The 21,779-nt window shown below is 34.6% G+C and overlaps 1 protein-coding gene and 1 pseudogene across 3 annotated transcripts; both read left to right on the top strand.

The window, feature by feature from the left end:
- The first annotated feature begins 395 nt into the window (after positions 1–395).
- Positions 396–5,362, top strand: LOC120082796 (LEAF RUST 10 DISEASE-RESISTANCE LOCUS RECEPTOR-LIKE PROTEIN KINASE-like 2.4; annotated as a pseudogene). Its single transcript, XR_016531210.1, has 4 exons — positions 396–1,188; positions 3,435–3,473; positions 3,604–3,645; positions 4,041–5,362. The product of XR_016531210.1 is annotated as an LEAF RUST 10 DISEASE-RESISTANCE LOCUS RECEPTOR-LIKE PROTEIN KINASE-like 2.4 (transcript).
- An 8,580-nt stretch (positions 5,363–13,942) lies between these two features.
- Positions 13,943–19,154, top strand: LOC120082776 (LEAF RUST 10 DISEASE-RESISTANCE LOCUS RECEPTOR-LIKE PROTEIN KINASE-like 2.1). Of its 2 annotated transcripts, XR_005483279.2 has the most exons (4): positions 13,943–15,053; positions 17,182–17,214; positions 17,336–18,526; positions 18,713–19,154. XR_005483279.2 is itself a non-coding variant. In XM_039038079.2 (3 exons), exons 1-3 carry the CDS (start codon positions 14,315–14,317, stop codon positions 18,445–18,447), a joined length of 1,884 nt encoding a protein of 627 aa, XP_038894007.1. In that variant the 5' UTR covers positions 13,943–14,314; the 3' UTR covers positions 18,448–18,631. The 2 variants fall into 2 exon arrangements, 1 of the variants encoding a protein (XP_038894007.1); XM_039038079.2 differs by lacking the exon at positions 18,713–19,154 and having other exon boundaries at positions 17,336–18,631.
- The last annotated feature ends 2,625 nt before the right edge of the window (positions 19,155–21,779 follow it).

The following is a 21,779-nucleotide window of genomic DNA, read 5'->3' as shown; positions in this document are numbered from 1 at the left end:
GAAATCAACATTTAATGACTTATGGGGTCCTCACTCATTAATGAGAGTGACTTCCATTTCTGACTTCCCAGACCAAATAAATTAAAATTCATAACATATATTTTATGGGGAAGTCCTTAAGAAGCAGAAACTGTCCGTCGAATAAAACAATCCGTACAAACATCAATATTGATGAGACACCGCCGTATGGCACGATCGCTCGCTGCAACAGGGAATTCTGGAAGAATATTGCTTCTTAGGATCATGTCCAATTTTCCTTTTTGTCTTTATTTTTTGTCCACTTTCCTGGAAAGCAACCTTGTAGTACCATCAGCACAAGGAGACGATTTCTTGTTCCATTTTCAGATCAAAACCCTTCAATCCTCTGTTCATCTTCATGAGCCTTCTTCAGTGAAATGAAAACTTCCGTCCCTCTGTTCCTCTTCTCATTTTTCTTCACAATCGTGTGGTTTGATCTCCAGCTCTGTTTCAGCAATGACGCCAACGAGGAATTTAAAGCTTGCGCGGTGTACTACAACTGCGGAGATTTGGTTAACATCTCGTATCTGTTCTGGGGGAATGAGCGGCAGGAGTTTTGCGGTCGGCGAGAATTTGAGCTCAATTGCAAAGACAATAAAACCACTACGATTCAAATCAATTCTATGGAATATAACGTTGTGAGCATCAGCCAATCGGATCATAGAATGAGGATAGCAAGATCAGACCTCTTCGATGATTACTGCCCTAAAAACCAAATCAAAACGGCAACGTTGGATCATAATCTGTTCAAGTATTCTTCGAACAATCTGAATCTCTATGTCTGGTATGATTGTCCGGCGCTAGAGGGAATCCCGCGGGATTTCAGATTTGAGTGCGGTTGGGAAGAGGAAAGTAGCGGGAGAGCGAATTATGCTTTGGAGAAGAAGGATGCAATGAATTGGAGTAGAAACATGAGCGATTGTAGAATGAAAATCGAAGTTATAATTATAAAAGATGTATTGAAAGCAGGAGAAACGAACAGAACGGTGGTGGTGGAAAATGGAGTGAAAGAAGGGTTTGAAGTGGAAAACGGGGATTTGTATACCATAGCGTGCGAGGGATGCAAGGAATACGGCGGCGCGTGTAGTGGAAACGCGACTCAAGAGTTTCTCTGCATTTGTGGAAGTGGAGATGTAAATCCTTACGTTTGCAAAGGAGCCCCTCCTCCTGGTATGTTTAATTTCTAGCCCATGGAGAAACTGTTTTTTGATAAAATCTCGCCAGTTTGGAATTTATAAATAGTTTCAACCCTAGGGATTAGTTTTAAAGGTTTTATCGAGTTATATGGACTCAGTTCTAATTATAAATCCCGACTCAATTCTAATTTTTCTTTTTAAATTATGGGACTCAATTTTTAATTAATTTTTTTTTGTTTTTTTTGGATAAGATACATTTTTTATCCCATGATTTTGGACTAATTTTTATTTGGTCTTTATGTTTAAAAATGTTAGACATTTAGTACGTCTTGAGTTAACAAATTTTCTAAAATAGGAAAAATACCAAATTATTTATGAAAATAGCAAAAAAAAAAAAAAAAAAAAAACACTGATACAACATCTATTAGTGATAGTATCAGTTTTTATTATAAATCGTATTGATAGACTTTTATTAGTTTCTATCACTGATAGACACTGATATATTTTTATAAGATTCTATCAATAATAGATTTCTATCTGTTTCTATCACTAATAGACACTGATAGATTTTTTCAACATCTATCGATGATATAGACTTGTATCAGTTTCTATAATTGATAAACACTAATAGACTCCTATCCGTTTCTATCCTCGTCTACTTGTGATAGATATTGATAACAATGTCCACCACAACTATAATTAAATTTTGATATTTATGTAAATATTTTTCTTTATTTTTCTATTTTTGAAAATCCCTCTTTTGAGTTTGGTTTTCAATTTAGTGAGATTCAAAATATTAAAATTTTACCATGGGATTTAAATTTTATTTCAATTTGGTCTATAAATTTTAAGATTTATATTTTTAATCGAAACCTTTTTAAAAAATTAAAAATATTTACACTTTATAGCAAAAAGTTCCAAAAATACAAATCACTTTTAGAATTTTTTCTATAAATGTAAATATTATATTTTTTGGATTTTTCTATGGATAAGAATTTTTCTTTTTAATCTCGATTTTTCATTAATTACTAGACACAAATGTTTATTAATTAATTTAAAATAATTTTGAAGTGAAATTTTAAATTTAATAACAACCGAAAAAATATTAAAATTTAATTAATTATAATTCTTTTAAAAATCCGAACACAAACCTCAAACCAAAACCTTCGAAGAAACTTAATTGATTCTTCAAATAACAAAAATAAACATTCTTCAAGCTTATTACCTGGCAAAAATTTGGAGAAAATTCGAAGAAATTGGAGGAGGAGAAGAAGAAGAGTAAGTTGACAAGTAGAATGTAAAAACGAAATATTGGTGGGAAGTGTAACATTTGGTTCTACTAAAGGTATAATTGTCTTCGTCTACTCATTGAAATAAAGTGTAATATTCTTGTTTGGCTTTAGTGTCAATCACGACCAGTATATCCTATAAAGTATATACACAGATACGACTACACGATACGGATACGGCGATTCATCAATTTCTAAAAAATTATGATACGAATATGTCTAAGAATACGTAATTTTTTTAATATATATATTTCTAAAAAACGAGGATACTGATATGTTGAAAATACTTTTTTTTCTTTAAAAAAATCTAGGATATAGATAAATTTAGCATACAAGTTAATAACAATAACACAAAATAGAATACAAACACTGAAATACAATACGAAAAAAGCAACATCTAAGATGTTGAAGTACAATAGTTCATAAAATGTAATAGAAAAGTGATTCATATTGCAAAGAAGAAGAAAAATATTAGAGAGAGAAGTATGAAGAAAAACGAAGAACTTATTGTGAAGATATCCGAATGAATTATATTTTGGTGGACTTTGTGGGGATTCAAATGTGAAGATGGAGATTAGATGATCCTAGTCTAGGGTTTGGTCCGTTATTATTTTTCCTTTTAGTTTCGGATTCGAGTAGTGAACTTTTTTGGGAAAAATTAGATGAGTTACTTGTCTTTTTTCTTTAAAAAAAAAGTACGTATAGAAATAGATACGTCAAATCGCCTGTCAGATACGTATTTGGAAAATATCTGAAAGTATAGATACGTCAAATCGCATATCAAATACGTATCTGGAAAGTGTCTGGAAGTATCAGTATCCGATACGTGTCTGATACCGATTTTTTGCCTCACATGAAGTATCTGTACTTCATAGGGTATATCACTAAGACGCTTCATATAAATAATTATACCAAAAGAGTATTATTTGTGAAAGATATAAATATCTAATCTAATCTAATGATTTGTTTTGCCAATTGTTTACCATGACAGCAACACCAGCAAATGTTATATGGATAGAGCCCACCACAGGTAAAACTATACAACCTAGGCATTCCTTTCACCTTCTACTATCTCTATTGGATTATTTTTTTTCTCATGGCTTCGGAAAGACAACCTTATCTTATCTAACGATTTGCTTGCCAATTGTTTACCATGACAGAATCACCATATAACAATGGCAGAAGGAAGCCGGCCATTATAGGTAAAACCTAGGCCTTCCTTTGACCTTAACCATAGACTGATATATATTAGTTTCCTCACCTTTCATATTAGAAGTAATATTCCTAGGAAAAAAAAACACAATTTGGTGTGCATGGATTTATTGAAGTTCAATTTTTTCTTTCTATTTTTGTTGAAATTTCTTAGAAAATCTTAAGTTTCTCGCTTGGTTCGTTTACAAGTTTAATCCATGAATTCATGTTGTATCTCGCAAATTTTTGAACTTTATAAAATGACTTATAAACCTCTTAATTTTCAACTTTGTGAATTGATTCATAAACTTCCAATTTTGTGTCCGGTTAGTTTGCGTATCTTTTTTCAAATTCTTGCATTTTGCATTGATTCACTGATTATATGAGTTCAAAACTCATTGTTTAGGAGCAATATCTTCAGGAGGCTTCATTTTAATAATCTTCATTATCATCTTCATCTATTGCAAGAGAAAAAGAATCTCAAATAAAGACAAAATTGAGGAAATTATTAGGAGATATTTTACACAAACGCCTATGCGTTACAGTTACTCCAAGTTAATGAAAATCACAGACTCCTTCAAGAACAAGCTTGGCCAAGGAGGATTTAGCACTGTCTACAAAGGAAGCCTACCAAGTGGATGTGATGTGGCTGTCAAACTTTTGAAACAATCCAGACAAGAAAATGGCCAAGATTTTATTAATGAAGTTGTTAGCATAGCAAAAACTTCACACATAAACATAGTCACACTTTTAGGTTTATGCTACGAACAAAACAAAAGGGCTTTGGTTTATGAATATATGCCTAAAGGCTCATTAGATAAGTACATATCCCACAACAGGCTGCAAGAAAATGATATGAAGTTGGATTGTAACACACTCTATAGCATTGTTATTGGAGTGGCACGAGGCTTAGAATACTTGCATTGCGGTTGCAACACAAGGATTTTACATTTTGACATCAAACCACACAACATTCTTTTGGATAGTGACTTTTGTCCCAAGATTTCGGACTTTGGACTTGCCAAGCAATGCGAGGCCAAAAAAAGTCATGTGTCGATGACAGGCGTGAAAGGAACGGTAGGATTCATTGCACCTGAAGTAATATTCAAGAATTTTGGTAAGATTTCTCACAAATCTGATGTTTATAGCTATGGAATGTTGGTTCTTGAAATGGTGGGAGCAAGAAAGAATTCCAATGATGGAGTGGAACAAAAGAGTGAAGAGTATTTTCCTGATTGGATATATAACAAACTAAGACAAAGTGAAATAGATGGAGGATGCTGGTGGGGAAACACAAAGGAAGAAGAAGAAATGACAAGAAAAATGATAATTGTAGGGCTGCATTGTATTCAGACATTGCCCGACGACAGGCCATCGATGACCAATGTGGTTGTGATGTTGGAAGGCAATGTTGATGCTTTACAGATTCCACCAAAACCCGACTTGTTCGGTCCTCCAGCCTTTGAGCAGCCTCAACCTTCTTCTTCTTCATCAACTAAATCCATAATGATAGTTTGATACTCTAGCAGAGAAGCATCACAACACCAATCATATTTACCTCAAATGAAGACTCTCAGATTTCATTTCTTTTTATCCTTTTGAGTAATCAATTGAGTAATTCAAACATGTATATGATTCGATGACATTCAGAAAACATATTTATAGGAGAAAATTTTGGCTTGAAATTTTGTTTAAATTACTTATTAATGAATAATTTACCATTTGCAATACCCGTTTACAATTAGGAGACTTGGTAGTTTTACATCTCCAAACTCCTAAATTGTCTACCATGAGAGGGAGGAGTGTTGCGAGCTGCAAGAACTTGAATAGTTAAATCATAGAATGACCTGTTGCAAGATCGTACTTCTTCTATAATTTTTGTTAGAAAAGTCAAATAAAAAAATTCTAAAGAAAGATTGCTAGATTTGTAAACATACTAATATATTTTGATACCCATTTAAGAAGTATTTGGGACAAGAAGTTGAATTGTTTAGTTTGGAGAGATAAATTTAGAGAGTTTTTGAGTACTTTGACAAGAGTCGTTACTCATAACTACACATTTACATTCAAAACATTTCGACCATTGAGGAAAATAAATTTAATTAAAATAATAAAGACAGTTTTCTAAAATAAATAACAAATAAATAAAACCTTTGTTCGGGGCCCCTAAAATAATGAAGGAAAAAAAAAACTTAAACAAATAAAATTTTGACTAACATTAAGTTTCAAATCAAAACTTTTAAATAGCTTGAAAACGTAAACTGAGCGGAAGCGATTTACATGTCTCATATGGCACGATCACAGATCCCTCTTATCACTCGCTGATCCGTTCCTGTCATTACCTGAAAAACATAAATTAAGAAAGGTTGAGTATAAAATACTCAATAAATGATCCCAGTACTGGGATCAGGCTATGCATCCACGAGCAAAGAAAGATAGCCTGTGGCTCAACAACTACATCGGTTTTTGATGATGAAAGGAAAACCAAAAGACGTACTATCTTGCCTTGAAACACATGTCTAGCGGCCCGTAGGCACACCGTCAAACATGATAATAACATGAACGTGAACCCGTCGACCCACGCATGTCTAGCGGCCCGTAGGCACACCATCAAACATAATAATAACATGAACGTGAACCAATCGAATCATGCATGTCTAACGGTCCGTAGGCACACCGTCAAACATGATAATAACATGAATGTTAACCTATCGGTTCACGTATGTCTAGTGGCCCGTAGGCACACCGTCAAAACATGAAACATGAAAATAAAGTAACATGAACGTAAACCTGTCGGCTCACGCATGTCTAGCGGCCCGTAGGCACATCGTCAAACATGATAATAACATGAATGTTAACCTGTCGGTTCATGCATGTCTAGCGGCCCGTATGCACACCGTCAAACATAATAATAACATGCATCAAGGCAAGACAAGAAACTGCTCTACTGGTCTATTCATGCATCACATACATAATATGAGTACTGATTAGAAATTTTAACATGCTCATAATACTTGTAACTACCATGCAACTAGCACAACATAATGTCAAACAAAATCATGCTCCAGAGTACGTCCACCAAGTAACTTGATAGGTCTAATCTAGATCGCTTGGTACGAAGGCACTGGTAATAGTATCACTTTCCTCAACTTGGTAAAAACGCAAAACAAAATCTCCTCAGAACTTCTTTAGCACACTTGAATCAACCTAAAGTTGTGGCTTGATCCACGACAAATTTCAAAACTTGATTCAATTAGCCAATTTGATCAAGAATTAAATCCAAAATCAATAACTTAATTTTCCACTATTACTCTCAATCCAAAAGAACAACCAACCAACAACTTACCCAAAACTTACCAATCTTTACCAATTTTATGCAAAACGAAAGATGGTCTCACGCTTGATTAATGCCTCAAAACTTCCAAATATTGAATCTAAGTTTCACACCAAAGAGAGGTTACTAATTTAACCCAAAATTAGATGAGTGAATTTCACCTCCCAAATTATAAGGAAAATAAGTCTTACCCAAGATTTTTCTCAAGATTCCGGGAAAGATCGGGCAATGGTGGCTGATGGCGCGTCGGCTCGTGGCTACCATAGATAGGCAGCGGGTGTTGCTGTTGGACGACATAAATTGTTTAGGCTCACGACTAGTAGTGAGGGCCTTACATGAGGAGGGTTTGCGAGAGTGAGAGCGAAGGGGAACTTCGAGTTTTACAGATTTTATTCAGCAGCAATTACGAACAAACCATAGCTTCAAACAACGATCCAATCGTTCAAAATGAAACTCTATGTCTCGAACAGACTGACCAAATTTGAGCACGATCCAACGGTTCAAACACTGAAAATTGACAATTTTGTGGAAGCTACTTAAAAATAGAATTGCTCACTCCCCAATTTTTGACCTCTTTTCACTCTCATTTAATTTTGAAAAAATCTCAATCATTTTATTATTTTTTTTTTTCAAATTTTGAAAAGATAAATAAAATATTTTATCACAATATCTCCAAAATCTCCAAAGATTCTATTACATTTATAAATCAATTAACTTTTCAAATTATAGGCTTCAAAAACCAAAATTAAAGGGTAGATCCACCAATTTGATACAAATTAAATCCTTCCAAATATTTAAATCAATTCAAAATCTCTTGAAATTAATTATCTCTTTTATTTATTTATTTATTTTTTAAGTTGGCTCTAAAATCCAAAATCAGAGGGAAACAAAATTCAATATTTTCAAGATAATCAATTCGAATATCTAATCAATTAAATTCAATTTAATCAATAAAAGTTTTTCAATTATTTCAATTTAATCTCAATTTTTCAAATGAAAGGAAAATTTAAACTCAATAATTTTAGATAATTAACTTAAATTGTCCTAAAATTCGAGATGTTACATTTTAGTTTGGAGAGGTAAATTTAGAGAGTTTTTTAGTTGTGGGGCGAGTTAATAAGTCATGCAATTGATGTTTTTTAGTTCAACTCTACTTTTTGAGCAAAACATGCCCTTCCAATTTTCTTTATTAGAAGGGATGAAAACACCAAGGGGCTGTTTGGGAGACCGGATCGTGGAGCGTGAAAAATAGTGGGAAAGAGAGTCGAGATGAAAACAATGGAACGGAATGAGTTTGGTATGACAAATTGGGCCCAAAACTCTCAATCTAAACATGAGTTTTGGATTACATTACAACACAAACTCATTTCACAACGGATCTCTAAATAGCCCCTAAATATTTCAATGCAGGTGAGTATCACATCTTATTATTATTATCATTTTAAACTAATCTAAAGTATAACAATGGATTAAAACTTCATTAAATTCAATGCGTAGTTCAAAGGAAGTTTACATTCAAGACATAAGCTTCTTAAATTCAAACAAACACGTGCATCAAATGCTTCCTTTGTGTTTCTAACATACTGTCATGCATGCACTCTGCACAAAGTTCATGAACATATTTTGCCGCCCAAGTTGACCAATTACTTCTGCAAAAAGAAAAAAGAGCTCCCAAAGTTTTTGTTGATTTGATGGGAGGTGAAGAAAGTGAAACCCTACTTTCTGAGTTTTGATGAAAATAATAATAGAAATTTCCAAATTTCTAAATTTCTATTATTATTTTCATCAAAACTTTGGAAATGATCTTAATTAATTCTTAAGCCACGTCATTCTCAGACAACAATTTTATGATCCAATCTGAAAATAAAGTGTTTTTCTGAATGAATTCTAAAACGTGTTATTGCTTGAACCATGATCTGTCTTTATTCTCATGTTTTTTTCCAAACATCATCATTCACAAAACTAAAAATAAAGGTCCTACTCGGGAATCTTTTGATTTTTTTTTTTTTTAATTTTTAAAATTTAAACCTATCTTATCCATATTTCTTACCATAAGTTGCATATTTCTTAAATACAATGATTGAATTCTTAACTAATTTCCAAAAATAAAAACAACATTTTAAAAATTATTTTTTTATTTATCAAAATTTGGCTTGATTGTTAAACTATTAACGAAAAATAGATTACAAAGGAAGAAATTTAGAGGTGAAAATAGTATCCATAGAACTTTTTTTTAAAAAAAAAACAAAATGTTTATCAAACGGGACAAAAAATTTTAAAGGCTTCAAAAAAAGAAACAACCGCCCAAATCTAATTCAATCACGCTTTGTTTAACATACAAAACTGAAAACAAATTAAAATTTTTCTTCAAAACCACCTCCATATAGTTACTTAAAGCTGAAAAAAATCACACTCCTTCAAGAACAAACTTGGTTGAGGAGGATTTAGTACTATCTACAAAGGAAAGCTACTCGACGGACGTGATATGGCTGTGAAACTTTTGAATGAGTCCAGTTAAATGGCCAAGATTTTATTAATGAGGTTGTTAATATTACTAAAACTTCGCAGGTAAATATAGTCACTCTTAGGTTTCTGTTACGAAAGGAAGAAAAGAACTTCGATTTATGAATATATGCCTAGAGGGTCATAAGATAAATATATCTTCCACAAAGAGCCACAGAGAAACAACGTTGAGATGAATTGGAACACACTCTATAGCATTGTTATCGGTGTGGCTCGCGGCTTAGAGTACTTGCATCGTGGGTGTAATACAAGGATTTTGCATTTTGACATCAAATCACATAACATTCTTTTGGATAGTGACTTTTGTCCTAAGATCTCAGACTTTGGGCTCACCAAGCAATGCAATGCCAAAGAACGTTATGTATCAATGAAAGGCGTAAAAGAGACAGTAGGATTCGTTGCACCCAAAGCAATATTCTGAAACTTTGGCAAGATTTCTCACAAGTCTGATGTTTATAGCTATGGAATGTTGGTTCTTGATATGGTGGGAGTAAGAAAAAACCCAATGATGGACTGGAGCAGAAGAGTGATGAGTATTATCCTGATTGGATATATAAGTATCTTACACAAAGTGAAATAGATGGAGGCAATCGGTGGAGCAACACTGAGGAAGAAGAAGAAATGGCAAGAAAAATGATAATTGTGGGTCTCCATTGTATTCAGACATTGCCAAATGACAGGCCATCAATGACCGATGTGGTTGCAATGTTGGAAGGCAGTGTTGATGGCTTATAGATTCCACCAAAACCAAGTTCAGACCTTCAACGATTAAGCTGTTGGGAATGCGACCAAAGTCCCATATTGATTAGATAAGAAGAGGATCATGGATATATAAGGGAGGACAACTATCTCCATTGGTATGAGACCTTTTAGGGTGAAACCAAAGCAAAACCATGAGAGTTTATGCCCAAAATGGAAAATATCATAAATTGTGGAGATAGTTGAAGTATCGTTAGCCTTAACAAGTGGTATCAAAGCCTATAATTGTCCAAGAATAAATCAAAATTCTATTGAGACTACAACTATGTTGGGGAAAATATGACTAGAACAAAAAGAATCACAAGATGATCTACATAACTATTCATGGACCTTGCTGCTGCCAAAGTTTTGAAAAAGCTATTAATAGTCATGATGCTAGACCACATTGATGACATGAACGATGAGATGAAGTCACTCAATTTAAATGATACATGGAAGTTAGTACCTTTACCTAAAGGATACAAACATATTTCAGGTAAATGAATCTACAAATTTAAGGAAGAGATTCTAGGGTCCAAAAGTCTAGATTCAAGCCAAGACTTGTAACTAAAGGATGATGAAGTGTTCTCTCCTATTGTAAAACAAATATCCATTAGACTACTTCTCTCCTTATTTGTACAAAAGGACTTGGAGTTAGACCAATTGGATGTGAAGACTGCATTTCTATATAGATATTTTAGTGAAACCATCTACATGAAGCAACCTCAGGGATATGTAAAGAAGGGAGAAGTAGATCTAGTTTGTTTATTAAATAAGTCAATCTATGGTCTTAAGCAATCCCCTAGGTGCCGGTATGATAGATTTGATGAGGTGTTATCCAAAATTGGATTCAAAAGATGTTCCGATGATTGGTGTGTTTACACTAACACTAAGAGCTTTGAAGATGTTGTGTATCTACTTCTATATGTAGATGATATGTTACTTGCAGTGAGCTCTCAGAAATTTCTTAAACAAGTCAATACCCTTTTAAAGAAAGAGTTTGACATGAAAGACTTAGGGGAATCAAGAAGCATCCTAGGAGTTGAAATCATCAGAAACAGAAGTAAGTCTAATCTCTATATGAGCCAATCTAACTATTGTGGCAAAGTTCTTCAGAGGTTTAATATGAGTGGTGCAAAACCAGTAAAGACACCTTTAGCACATCATTTTAAACTATCTTCAGCTAATAGCCCTAAACCTATTGATGAAGAACATATAAATTTCATGAAATCAATTCCTTACTCTCAAGTAGTGGGATCCTTAATGTATCTAATGACCTCTACTAGACCTGACCTATCCTATGCTACAAGCTTGATCAGTAGGTACATGTCTAATCCAGACAAACGTCATTGGGAGGCAATCAAATGGATACTAACGTATCTATGTTTTTCTAAAGATGCAAAATTCTGTACAAACAAAATGAACCAATGAATGATGGGATCTATGGCTATGTAGATGCTGACTACGCTGGAGATTTAGACAAAAGATGTTCATTATTAGGATACATTTTCCTATGGGAAAATAACCTGATAAGCTGGAAGGAAAGTTTACAATCTATTGTATCTCTATCCACAATAGAAGTAGAGTTCATTGCATTATCAGAGGCAATAAAAGAAGGTTTGTGGTTGAAGGGCTTACTCAATGATTTTGAAATTATTCAACCTACTATAAGGATTTACTGTGATAATCAAAGTACAATATATCTTTCTAAAAATCAACAATTCCAAAGTAAGACAAAACATTCGATATAAAATATCACTTTATCAGAGAAAAAATTTAAAAAAGAGAGATCGAAGTAATTAAGATACATATCTCAGACAACGCAGCTGACATGTTGACTAAACCCATGCCTCAAATAAAGCTCAGTCACTGTCTCGAGCTCCTCGGGTTTGAGTTACCTGAAAATGGTTAGAAAGTCAGCTCGCGTAGGGGGATCGCTTGTTGTTAGCACAGGTGGAGATTGTTCAGAAATTAAAAAGTACATACCTGTTTTTTGTTGTAATCTCCAAGCTCACCATCAACTCCCTTTAACTCTTGTAAATTCTACATATAAATAAGAATAGAAGTGAGAAAGAATTTTACCTGCCCCCCCTGCATAGTGGATGTAAGCAATTCTGTCGAAGCATTTAAAAATTATGTGTCGACTCTTCTTCTTTAACTTGGATGATCATTTACAACATTAATTTTGCCTCCATCTTCATCTTCTTCTTCAAGCTCCTGAGAGAACGAGAGAGGAAAGTTGAATCCCAAATTTTTCATGTACTGGTAATAGAAAGGAAATTCATTTTCTGATTATCTTCTTTTTGAGTGAAAAACACGTGTGTGGAGAAAAAGAAGACTACATGGTAGTTTTATCTTCACAAAAATTTTCTTTGGGCTTTAAGCATTAGCAAGTGGTATCAGAGCCATGCCCCTAACATAGCCATGTCGGTTGAACCCTCAAGTGTTGAACAAAGGTGTATAGTGGAGCCTTGGAAGTGGTCATGATGTGATCTGTGGTTGAACTCTATTGGATAGGCAGTGTGCTCGACTAAAGAGAAGTTAGCCTAGATAAGAGTTAGATGGATGGATGATTATTTGATGGAGGGCTTGGTGGTCCTTTGTTCGAGAGGAGGATTGTTGGGAATGCGACCAAAGTTTCACATTGGTTAGATAAGGGGAGGATCATGGATATATAAAAAGAGGACAACTATCTCCATTGGTATGAGGCCTTTTGGGTGAAACCAAAAGTAAAACCATGAGGGTCTTTGTCCATATCAAACTATATCATTTGATGATAATCAGAGAAAATTTTGACTTGAAATTTTGTTTAAACTACTCATTTGATGAATAATTTGAAAATGAGAGGCAGGAGTGTTGTCAGCTACAAGTCCTTGAATAGTTAAATCATAGTATGACATGTCGCAAGATCATACATCTTATACAATCAGAGAAATTAATGGATTTGTAGATATATTAATGATTTGACTACTCATTGAGGAAATGTTTAGGACAAGAAGCTGAGTTTAGTTTTGAGAGTTTAAATTTGAAGAGTATTTTAATAGTGAGACCAAGAATTAAGAAGTCATGGCATTTTTTTTTTTTTTTTTTTTTTTTTTTTAACTTACTCTTTGAGCCAAAGATGCCCTTACAATTTTCCTTGATAGAAGGCGTCAAAACACCAAGGAATTTAGTGCAAGTGAATATCAAATTTTTATTACTTTTGTTTTAAACTAACCCAAAATCTAACAAGGGATTAAATAATAATAATAATAATAATAATAAAAGTCACAAACTCAAGAGGCATAAATTTGTACTTCATTCTCTAACTTCGTAAGCTATCACTCTAAATATAGGCTTCTTAAATCTGAACTTCCTAAACTTGCACTCCAAACACAATTTTCTTAAACTCAGATTTGTCCTCCAAACTTAACATTCCAAACCTAGAGCCTAGTTTTATGTTTGAATATACTGTCATACATGCACCCAAACAAACTTGTTCTTTTTACCTACTTGAAATTTTTTATTAAAAGTTATTCCAACTCCTCTCCTTTGTATTTTAAAATGTAGTGCGTTCATGATCATGTTTTGCCACCCAAGTTGACCATTATTTTAATATTGCCAAAAAAGCTTCCCAAGTCTGTCTTTATTTTATGGGAGGGGAAGAAAGTGAAAGTGTGAAACCCCACTTTCAAAAGGAATTTGGAATTTTCTATTACATTTCAATCAAAACTTTGCTAGTGATCTTATTTAATTCTTATAAATGCCACAAACATTCTCAAAAGGCCAATCTTATGATCATTCTATACCAATTGTACGTCCAACCTCCAAATTCTTCTTCTGAATGATTTCTAAACGTGTTATTGCTTGAACCAAGATTTGTCTTTTCTTATCCTTTTTCCAAACATCATCATTCACGAAACTAAAAAACAAAGATTTCAAGGACTTAAATCAAGAAATAACCCCCCAAATCTAATCCAAGATTGCTTGGTTTAACATACAAAACACACTGAAATTTTCCTTCAAAACCACACTCCATTTTCCCACCTTCCAGTAATTTCTTCTTCTTCTTGTTTATTCTCAATTCATCCATTTTCCTTCTATTCATGGATTTCAAGACTGCCCCTTTTCTTCTAGTCATCTTCTTCATCATCTTAACTCGCCAAACTCTGTCCTCAGATCAGAACTTTGAAGCTTGTGCTCCAAAATCCTGCGGGAAAGGTCCAAATATAAGCTACCCTTTCCGGATAGCTAATTCACACAGCCCCTTCTGTGGAATCCCAAGCTTCGATATTGCCTGCAAAGATGAAAACCCAATTATCAGAATTGCAGAAGAGGATTATATTATCAGAGATATTTCCTACAAAAACCATTCTTTTCTTTTGACAAATGCTGTGGTTAACGATTTGAACTGCCCAACTCCTCTTCATAATTTGAGCCTCCAACGAACCCCCTTCAGTTTCAGTTCAAATCCTAATGGGTTCTTCTTCTTCTACAACTGTACTTCCCTTCCTCCCGATCATAGCTTCCCAATTGGTTGTTCTAGCACAAGAAAACTCCATTCTTTTGCTTCTTTCAGTGATGGCTCTTTGGGGTCCATTAACTCCTCTTACCATTCTTGTCAAACCTTGGTTGAGATGCCTTTGCACTTCAGTAATGAGGAAAAGGTTTTTAATGAGTTGTACAAGAAGAGTTATTCTGATGTCTTGAAGATGGGATTCAGTTTAAATTGGAGTGCTCAAAATTGTAGCAAATGTGAGACAAGTGGTGGCCGATGTGGATTCCAAAGCAACAAGTTTGTTTGCTTTTGTTCTGATGGATCTTATCTCGAAACCTGCAAACAGGGTAACTTTCTAGTAAAAGTTGTGTAGAACAGGAAATGATTTTATCATCATTATTATATTACATATATTTTTTTTCGGATGACACTTTTACGGACGCTTTTATGATTCATGATCTGTCCCTCCCAAACTATTGAAATATAAGACCTTGTTGTGAGGTGAGGCTGGTGGAAAAGCATGAAAAAAGTGGCATCGTACTGGCCATCTCATTGGAGTAGGGATAAGCCACCATTGGACTAGGAGAGTCATCCCTAACCCAATGACACTTAAATAATATTAGTGTGTTCTTACGAACGGATGGATCATGAATCCTAAAGATCCTCACGAAAGGGTCAACTGTATAAAAAAAAACTCATGATTTATTATATGAATGAACTCAAAATTTTTGCCCAATTGGAACGAGTGTTTTAACAACAAAGTTTTCTGAATTTTCTTTGCTAATGAACGATTTGTTTGGTGTTGGAACCATTTTGTCCTGTCTTTGAATGTCTAATCTTAGCTTTATAGTTACAGAATCACATTAACCACCAATCTCCACTGATCCAAGACTTCCAGATTTGAATACCTTTCTTCTTTGATGTAACCAATTAGCTAATTGACGGGAATTTTTATACCGATGACTCCTCTTTAGAGGCTCAAATGAAAACTAGTCCAAAGTTGAATTTTAGTCTTTAGTTTGTGTTAGCATCGTGCAGAATTACTATTTTGACCTAATAATGCACGTGTCAAGATTTTCGTGCTCGCTTCTTGTTACTAATTGCTCGCTCTTCACTCCTTGCTCCTTCTATTCTCCTTCTCAATTTATTTTTCTATCGTCATAAATTTTATTGCTTCTCACTTTTTACTCCTTGCTCATTCTATCATCTTTTTAAATTTGTTTTTCAATGGTTAGAAATCTTCTTGTTTTCCTTATTTCTAAAAAAAATAATAAATAAAAATAAAAAATCAGATTGAGCCGAAGAAGAACCGAAGAATAATTGATGAAATTGATTAAAGAAGTTGGATGGAAAGAACAAGAAAGAAGAACCACTTAGGGTCAAAGTGGAGTTTTATATGGTTCTGACACAAGCAAAAGGCCAAAATTACTTCATTTTCAAAATGATGACTACTTTTCATCTAGGCTCCTAGAAAGGGGCCTTGGTGCAATTTTCTCTAATTCAAAGAGGAAAGCAAGTGTAGATATAATTAATGGTGAAATATTAACTAAGTTGGAGTGGGGTCTTCGGAGTGACTCCCACTTCATATTCTCCAAACCAATTAAATTCATAAAGCATATTTTATTGAAAAATTCTCGAGGACTCGTGAGACTCGATCTCACGAAAAATTTTGCCATCTCTATTAAATTTCTCATTTTGTAAGAATTGAGGCAAAAAATTTGCGGGAGTCAAGTGCCATGGGGAATTATTACCTATTTAATCAAAATGAACTAAATTTTGTGTTAAGAAAGCTTTTGATTATAGAGTTAGTTTTCTACTGTGAATACTCAATTACGTAGTTAATTTGAAGTTATTTGATTATCCATTATGACTTATTGTTCTTTTTTCTTCTTCATCATTATTATTCAAAATTTATTTTAATTGCGATCCAATTCTATTCGTTCCAATCCTTTTCACAACAATTATTGCTTGAATATTAAATTTTCATTCAAGTTTATTATTGATATTCATTATCAATAAAATAAAATTATCATATACATTAGTGATATTTAACTTCTATTTTCTATCTCTGTTTGTTTGCATGTTGGTTTGCTACTATATTTACCATTGATTTATAATATTAATAAATTAAAAAAGTTAAATGTTTGGTATTTAACATGGTTGTTTGTAAAGTTACTGGTTATTAAGCAAACTCCATTCTTTTGCCGCTTTCCATGGTGGATTTTTGGAGTTCTTGTCAATCCTATGTTGAGGAACAATTATTCTGATGTCTTGATGATGGAGTTTACTTCAAAATTATTGTAGCAAACTGTAAGACAAGTGGTAGATAATATTCTTGGTCTTTTCTTATAAACTGTTTTTGGATTAACCTAATGCCTAATAATATTATTGAGTTTGACAGTTTCTTTTACTCATTCTTTTTGTAAAACAAACTTGTGATCTAATGATTTGATTGCCAATTGCTTCCCATGTCAGGAAAACTTGATATATGGAAAAAGGCCATCATAGGTAATTACTATTCTTAAGGTTGGAAAGTGAGCTAAACTTGACTATCAAATGGAATGAAATCATTCTAGAACTTGATTTCACATTACAGACTTGATTAATATCAAAGCCATATAATTTTCAGGTGCAACTCCTTTGGGAATTACTATCATTGTGATAATCTCCATTATCAGTATCACCATACACTACACGAGAAAAAGCATATCAAACGAAGACAAAATTGAAGAAAGTATAAGAAGTTATTCTACACAAACGCCCCAGCGATATAGTTACTCAAAGCTCAAGAAAATCACAGACTCCTTCAAGAACAAACTTGGTCAAGGAGGATTTAGCACTGTCTACAAAGGAAAGCTACCCGACGGACGCGATGTGGCTGTGAAACTTTTAAATGAGTCCAGTGAAAATGGCCAAGATTTTATGAATGAAGTTGTTAGCATCACAAGAACTTCACATGTTAATATAGCCTCATTCTTAGGTTTTTGCTACGAGAGGAAGAAAAGAGCTTTGATTTATGAATATATGCCTAGAGGGTCATTAGATAAGTATTTATCCCACAAAGGGCCACAGAGAAACAACGTTGATTTGGATTGGAACACACTTTATAAGATTGTTATCGGTGTGGCTCGAGGCTTAGAGTACTTGCATCGTGGTTGTAATACAATGATCTTACATTTTGACATCAAACCACACAACATTCTTTTGGATAGTGACTTCTGTCCCAAGATCTCAGATTTTGGGCTTGCCAAGCAATGCAAGGCCAAAGAAAGTCATGTGTCAATGACAGGCGTAAAAGGGACGGTGGGATTCATTGCACCCGAAGTAATGTTCAGGAACTTTGGTAAGGTTTCTCACAAGTCTGATGTTTACAGTTATGGAATGTTGGTTCTGGAAATGGTGGGAGCAAGAAAGAAGCCCAATGATGGAATGGAGCAGAGGAGTGAAGAGTATTTTCCTGATTGGATATATAACGATCTTACACAAAGTAAAATAGATGGAGGCAGTTGGTGGGGAAACACTGAGGAAGAAGAAGAAATGGCAAGAAAAATGATAATCGTGGGTCTGTATTGTATTCAGACATTGCCCGACAAGAGGCCGTCGATGACTGATGTAGTTGCAATGTTGGAAGGAAGTGTTGATGGGTTACAGATTCCACCAAAACCCAACTTGTTTGGACCTCCGGCCAATGTGCAGCCCCAACCTTCTGCTTCTTCTTCATCCGATTGGGATTCAGTTTAAATTGAAGTGCTCAAAATTGAGACAAGTTGTGGCCTTTGCTTTTGTTCTGATGGATGTCATCTCCAAACCTGCAAAGAAGGTAACTTTCTAGAAATATTAGTTGTGTAGAATAAGAAACGACTTTTGTAAGAATGAACTAAAAATGTTCGCTCAAAGTTATGTAAATTTTCGTTGTCGTTCCAAATTCTTTCACTTTTCCCTTCTTCGCTCACGGTTTGTTTGGTGTTGGATCCATTCTGTTCTGTCTTTGAACGCCTAATCTTAGGTTGATACACCAACATACAGAAGCACAGCAACAACCAATCTCCATTGATCGAAAGCTTCCAGATTTGAATATATTTCTTCCTTGAAGTCTTACAATTGGCCAATTCAAGAAGGAAAGCAACTGTAGATATAATTAATGGTGAAATCTTCACTAGGCTGGAGTGGGGCCTTCACTCATCAATGAGGATGACTCCCACTTCTGATTTCCCAGATCAATAAAATTCATAAAGTATATCTTATTGGAAAATTCTTAAGAAGCAGAATATGTTCGTCGAATCAAGCAATCTGTTCAAACATCTATGTTGACTAAAAGTTGTCTCCTTTGCCATCTTCTTTGATGATATTATTTTAGCTCTGCCTTTCTTAAAATCGACCGTCTGCCCAGATTTGATTATCTGTTTTTGAGCATTGAAATTGAAACTCCATCTCAAATTAATATCTTCTTCATTTCCTTCATCACTATTCATCTTTCTCCATGTTAGGGTTTAAGGTTTAGGGAGAAAATTCGAGTTCAAGTGCAACAACAACAAAACACAAGGATAGAAATCAAATCATTGGAACGGAATAAAAGGTAGTGCAGTTCAACCAATCAGATCGAAGAATAACTGTACAAGATCAGACCTCTTCGATGATTACTGCACTGGAAATCAAATAGGAGCGACTTTCATCGGGTAATTGACAAAAATAATCTTTTTCAAATTTTGATTTTGACTTTTGAACCCTTTTTAAAAAGTATGTTTTTTTATCCACATTTTTTAAAATGAATGAAAATTACCCTAATACCCTTCACATTTTAAAACTCCCTCAAACCTTCCAAACCTTCACTTTTTCTTTTCTATTTTCACTCTTTTCCATTTCAAAAGTCTTCAATCTCACTCCATTTCACTCTTCCCATTCTACATTTCCTTGTCATTTTCCTTTTCATTAAAGATCATTTGAGATTTTTCAACTAAGGTATGGATTTTCATTTTTTTTCACTCAATGTGTTATAGTTAGGTGTTCTTGTGTGAATATTTAAAATCTATGATCTATGTTTAATGTTATTTTTTTTTCCTAAAAACATAATTTTCGATATTTTCTGAATAAGTTTGAGCCTAAAATGCATTTCCGAAAATCGGTCTTACCTGGTCGGGTTTCATACCATTGTGACCAGGTATGTGACTGGGCGGGCAAGTTTGAGGTTGATTTGGGATAGATTTGGGGAAGAGGGGAAGATTGTGCCCGGTGGTAGACCGGCCAGGCCGTATGTGTATTTCGACTGGGTATGGGCAGGAAAGAGAGGAAAGGATGAGGGGGAAGGGGGAAAAACCGGGTAGGAGTAGTTGGCGGCCGATCCCGGCTTGGCTGGGTATTGGACCGGGTAGGGGGAGGGCACCGGGTAGAGAGGGGGCGTGCATGGAATTATTGGGACTAAACGATCCCTTAGCTATGATCACTTAGTACTAAACGATACGTTGGATTTTCTAAATGATGACACTATACGATCGTTTAGCTACGATGCACGCTAAGCGATGTGATGAAGTACTACACAATAGTGCTGAGCGATCGTTTAGATGTAGAGCTAAGCGATCGTGGCGTAGGAACTAAACGATACGTTGGATTTTCTAAACGATGACATTACACAATCGCTTAGCTATGACGCGCGCCAAGCGATGCGATGAAGTGCTACGCGATAGCACTGAGCAATCATTTAGATGTAGAGCTAAGTAATCGTGGCGTGGGAATTAAACGATACGTTGGATTTTCTAAACGATGGCACTCCACGATCATTTAGCTATGACGCACATTAAGGGATGAGATGATGTGCTATGCAATAACGCTGAGCGATTGTTTAGATGTAGAGCTAAGCGATCGTGGCGTGGGAACTAAACGATAGGTTGGATTTTCTAAACGATGGCACTACACGATCATTTAGCTACAACAAACACTAGACGATAGCCGTGTAGGGAAGGGGAACCGGGTAGAGGGGGGCGAGCCGTGTAGGGGATGCTTCGGGAATTTGGCCCAACCGGGTATTGGACCAGGTAGGGGTATTCTATTTTTTCGCCCGGCCCTGTACCCAGCCGGGTATAGGTCGGGCCATTTATTTTTTTTTATTTATATATAATTTTTTGTTTTTTTTTTTAAAGTTGGCATTTGATGTTCATGATGTGTTGTCTTCTAATTTATCTATTCCATGAAAAATGTAGGTTATAATGGAACTAGATAGGAAGGTTCATCCTAATGACCATTTTCCTGCAGCCCTTTCATGTTGTTCCCACGTAGGAAAGACTATCCCTAAAATTAAGAAAAAACTATCTCCGACACAATTAGCCATGTTTAGACAAATATGTTTTGGTCCTCTCCTTAACATAAATATCATCTTCAATGGACCACTAATTCATTATATTTTTCTTCGGGAGGTAGAGGAACCTAGGAGAGATGTTATTGGCTTTAATCTTATGGGGAATAAAGTATCCTCTAGCCAAGTAGAGTTTAAGCTTACATCATTTTCATCATCAAGGGGGTCAAAAAAACTTGTTTTTTAAAAAATAGATCAAAAATACAAAATCAAACTCCAAATAGGCCATTTTTGTCAATTTTCCATAAAAGTCTTGTCTTTCTTCTTCACAATTTAAAGCTTGAGGTGTGGATTACAACTACAGAGATTTGGTTAACATCTCATATCCGTTATGGTGGAATAAGCAACAGAATTTTTGCAGTCGGCGATAATTTGAACTCAATTGCAACGACAACAAAACCACCATGATTCAAATCAATACTCCGAAATATAACGTTTTGATTATCAACTAGTCGGGTTGTAGAATGAGGATAGCAAAGATCAAAGTTGTTTGATGATTACTGCCCTAAAAATCAAATCTAAGCGACGACGTTGGGGTTTCTTTTGCGGTTTGAAATTGAGTTAAAAATGGCATTATGCTTGCATCTAAATTTACCGATTTGACAATAAGAACCAATCGCGTACTTGGAGATAGATGCTTGAATCACGCTACTCGATGTTCTATACGCTACTAAAACTTGGGAAGTTTGTACGGATGACCAATTTTTTGGGTCCAAAATGTCAAATG

The sequence above is a fragment of the Benincasa hispida genome, chromosome 8 (genome assembly GCF_027475165.1).
Source record: "Benincasa hispida cultivar pf3 chromosome 8, pf3_genome.v1.1, whole genome shotgun sequence".
In the NCBI taxonomy this organism is placed as follows: domain Eukaryota; kingdom Viridiplantae; phylum Streptophyta; class Magnoliopsida; order Cucurbitales; family Cucurbitaceae; genus Benincasa; species Benincasa hispida.
This window is presented reverse-complemented; position numbering and strand designations above follow the sequence as displayed.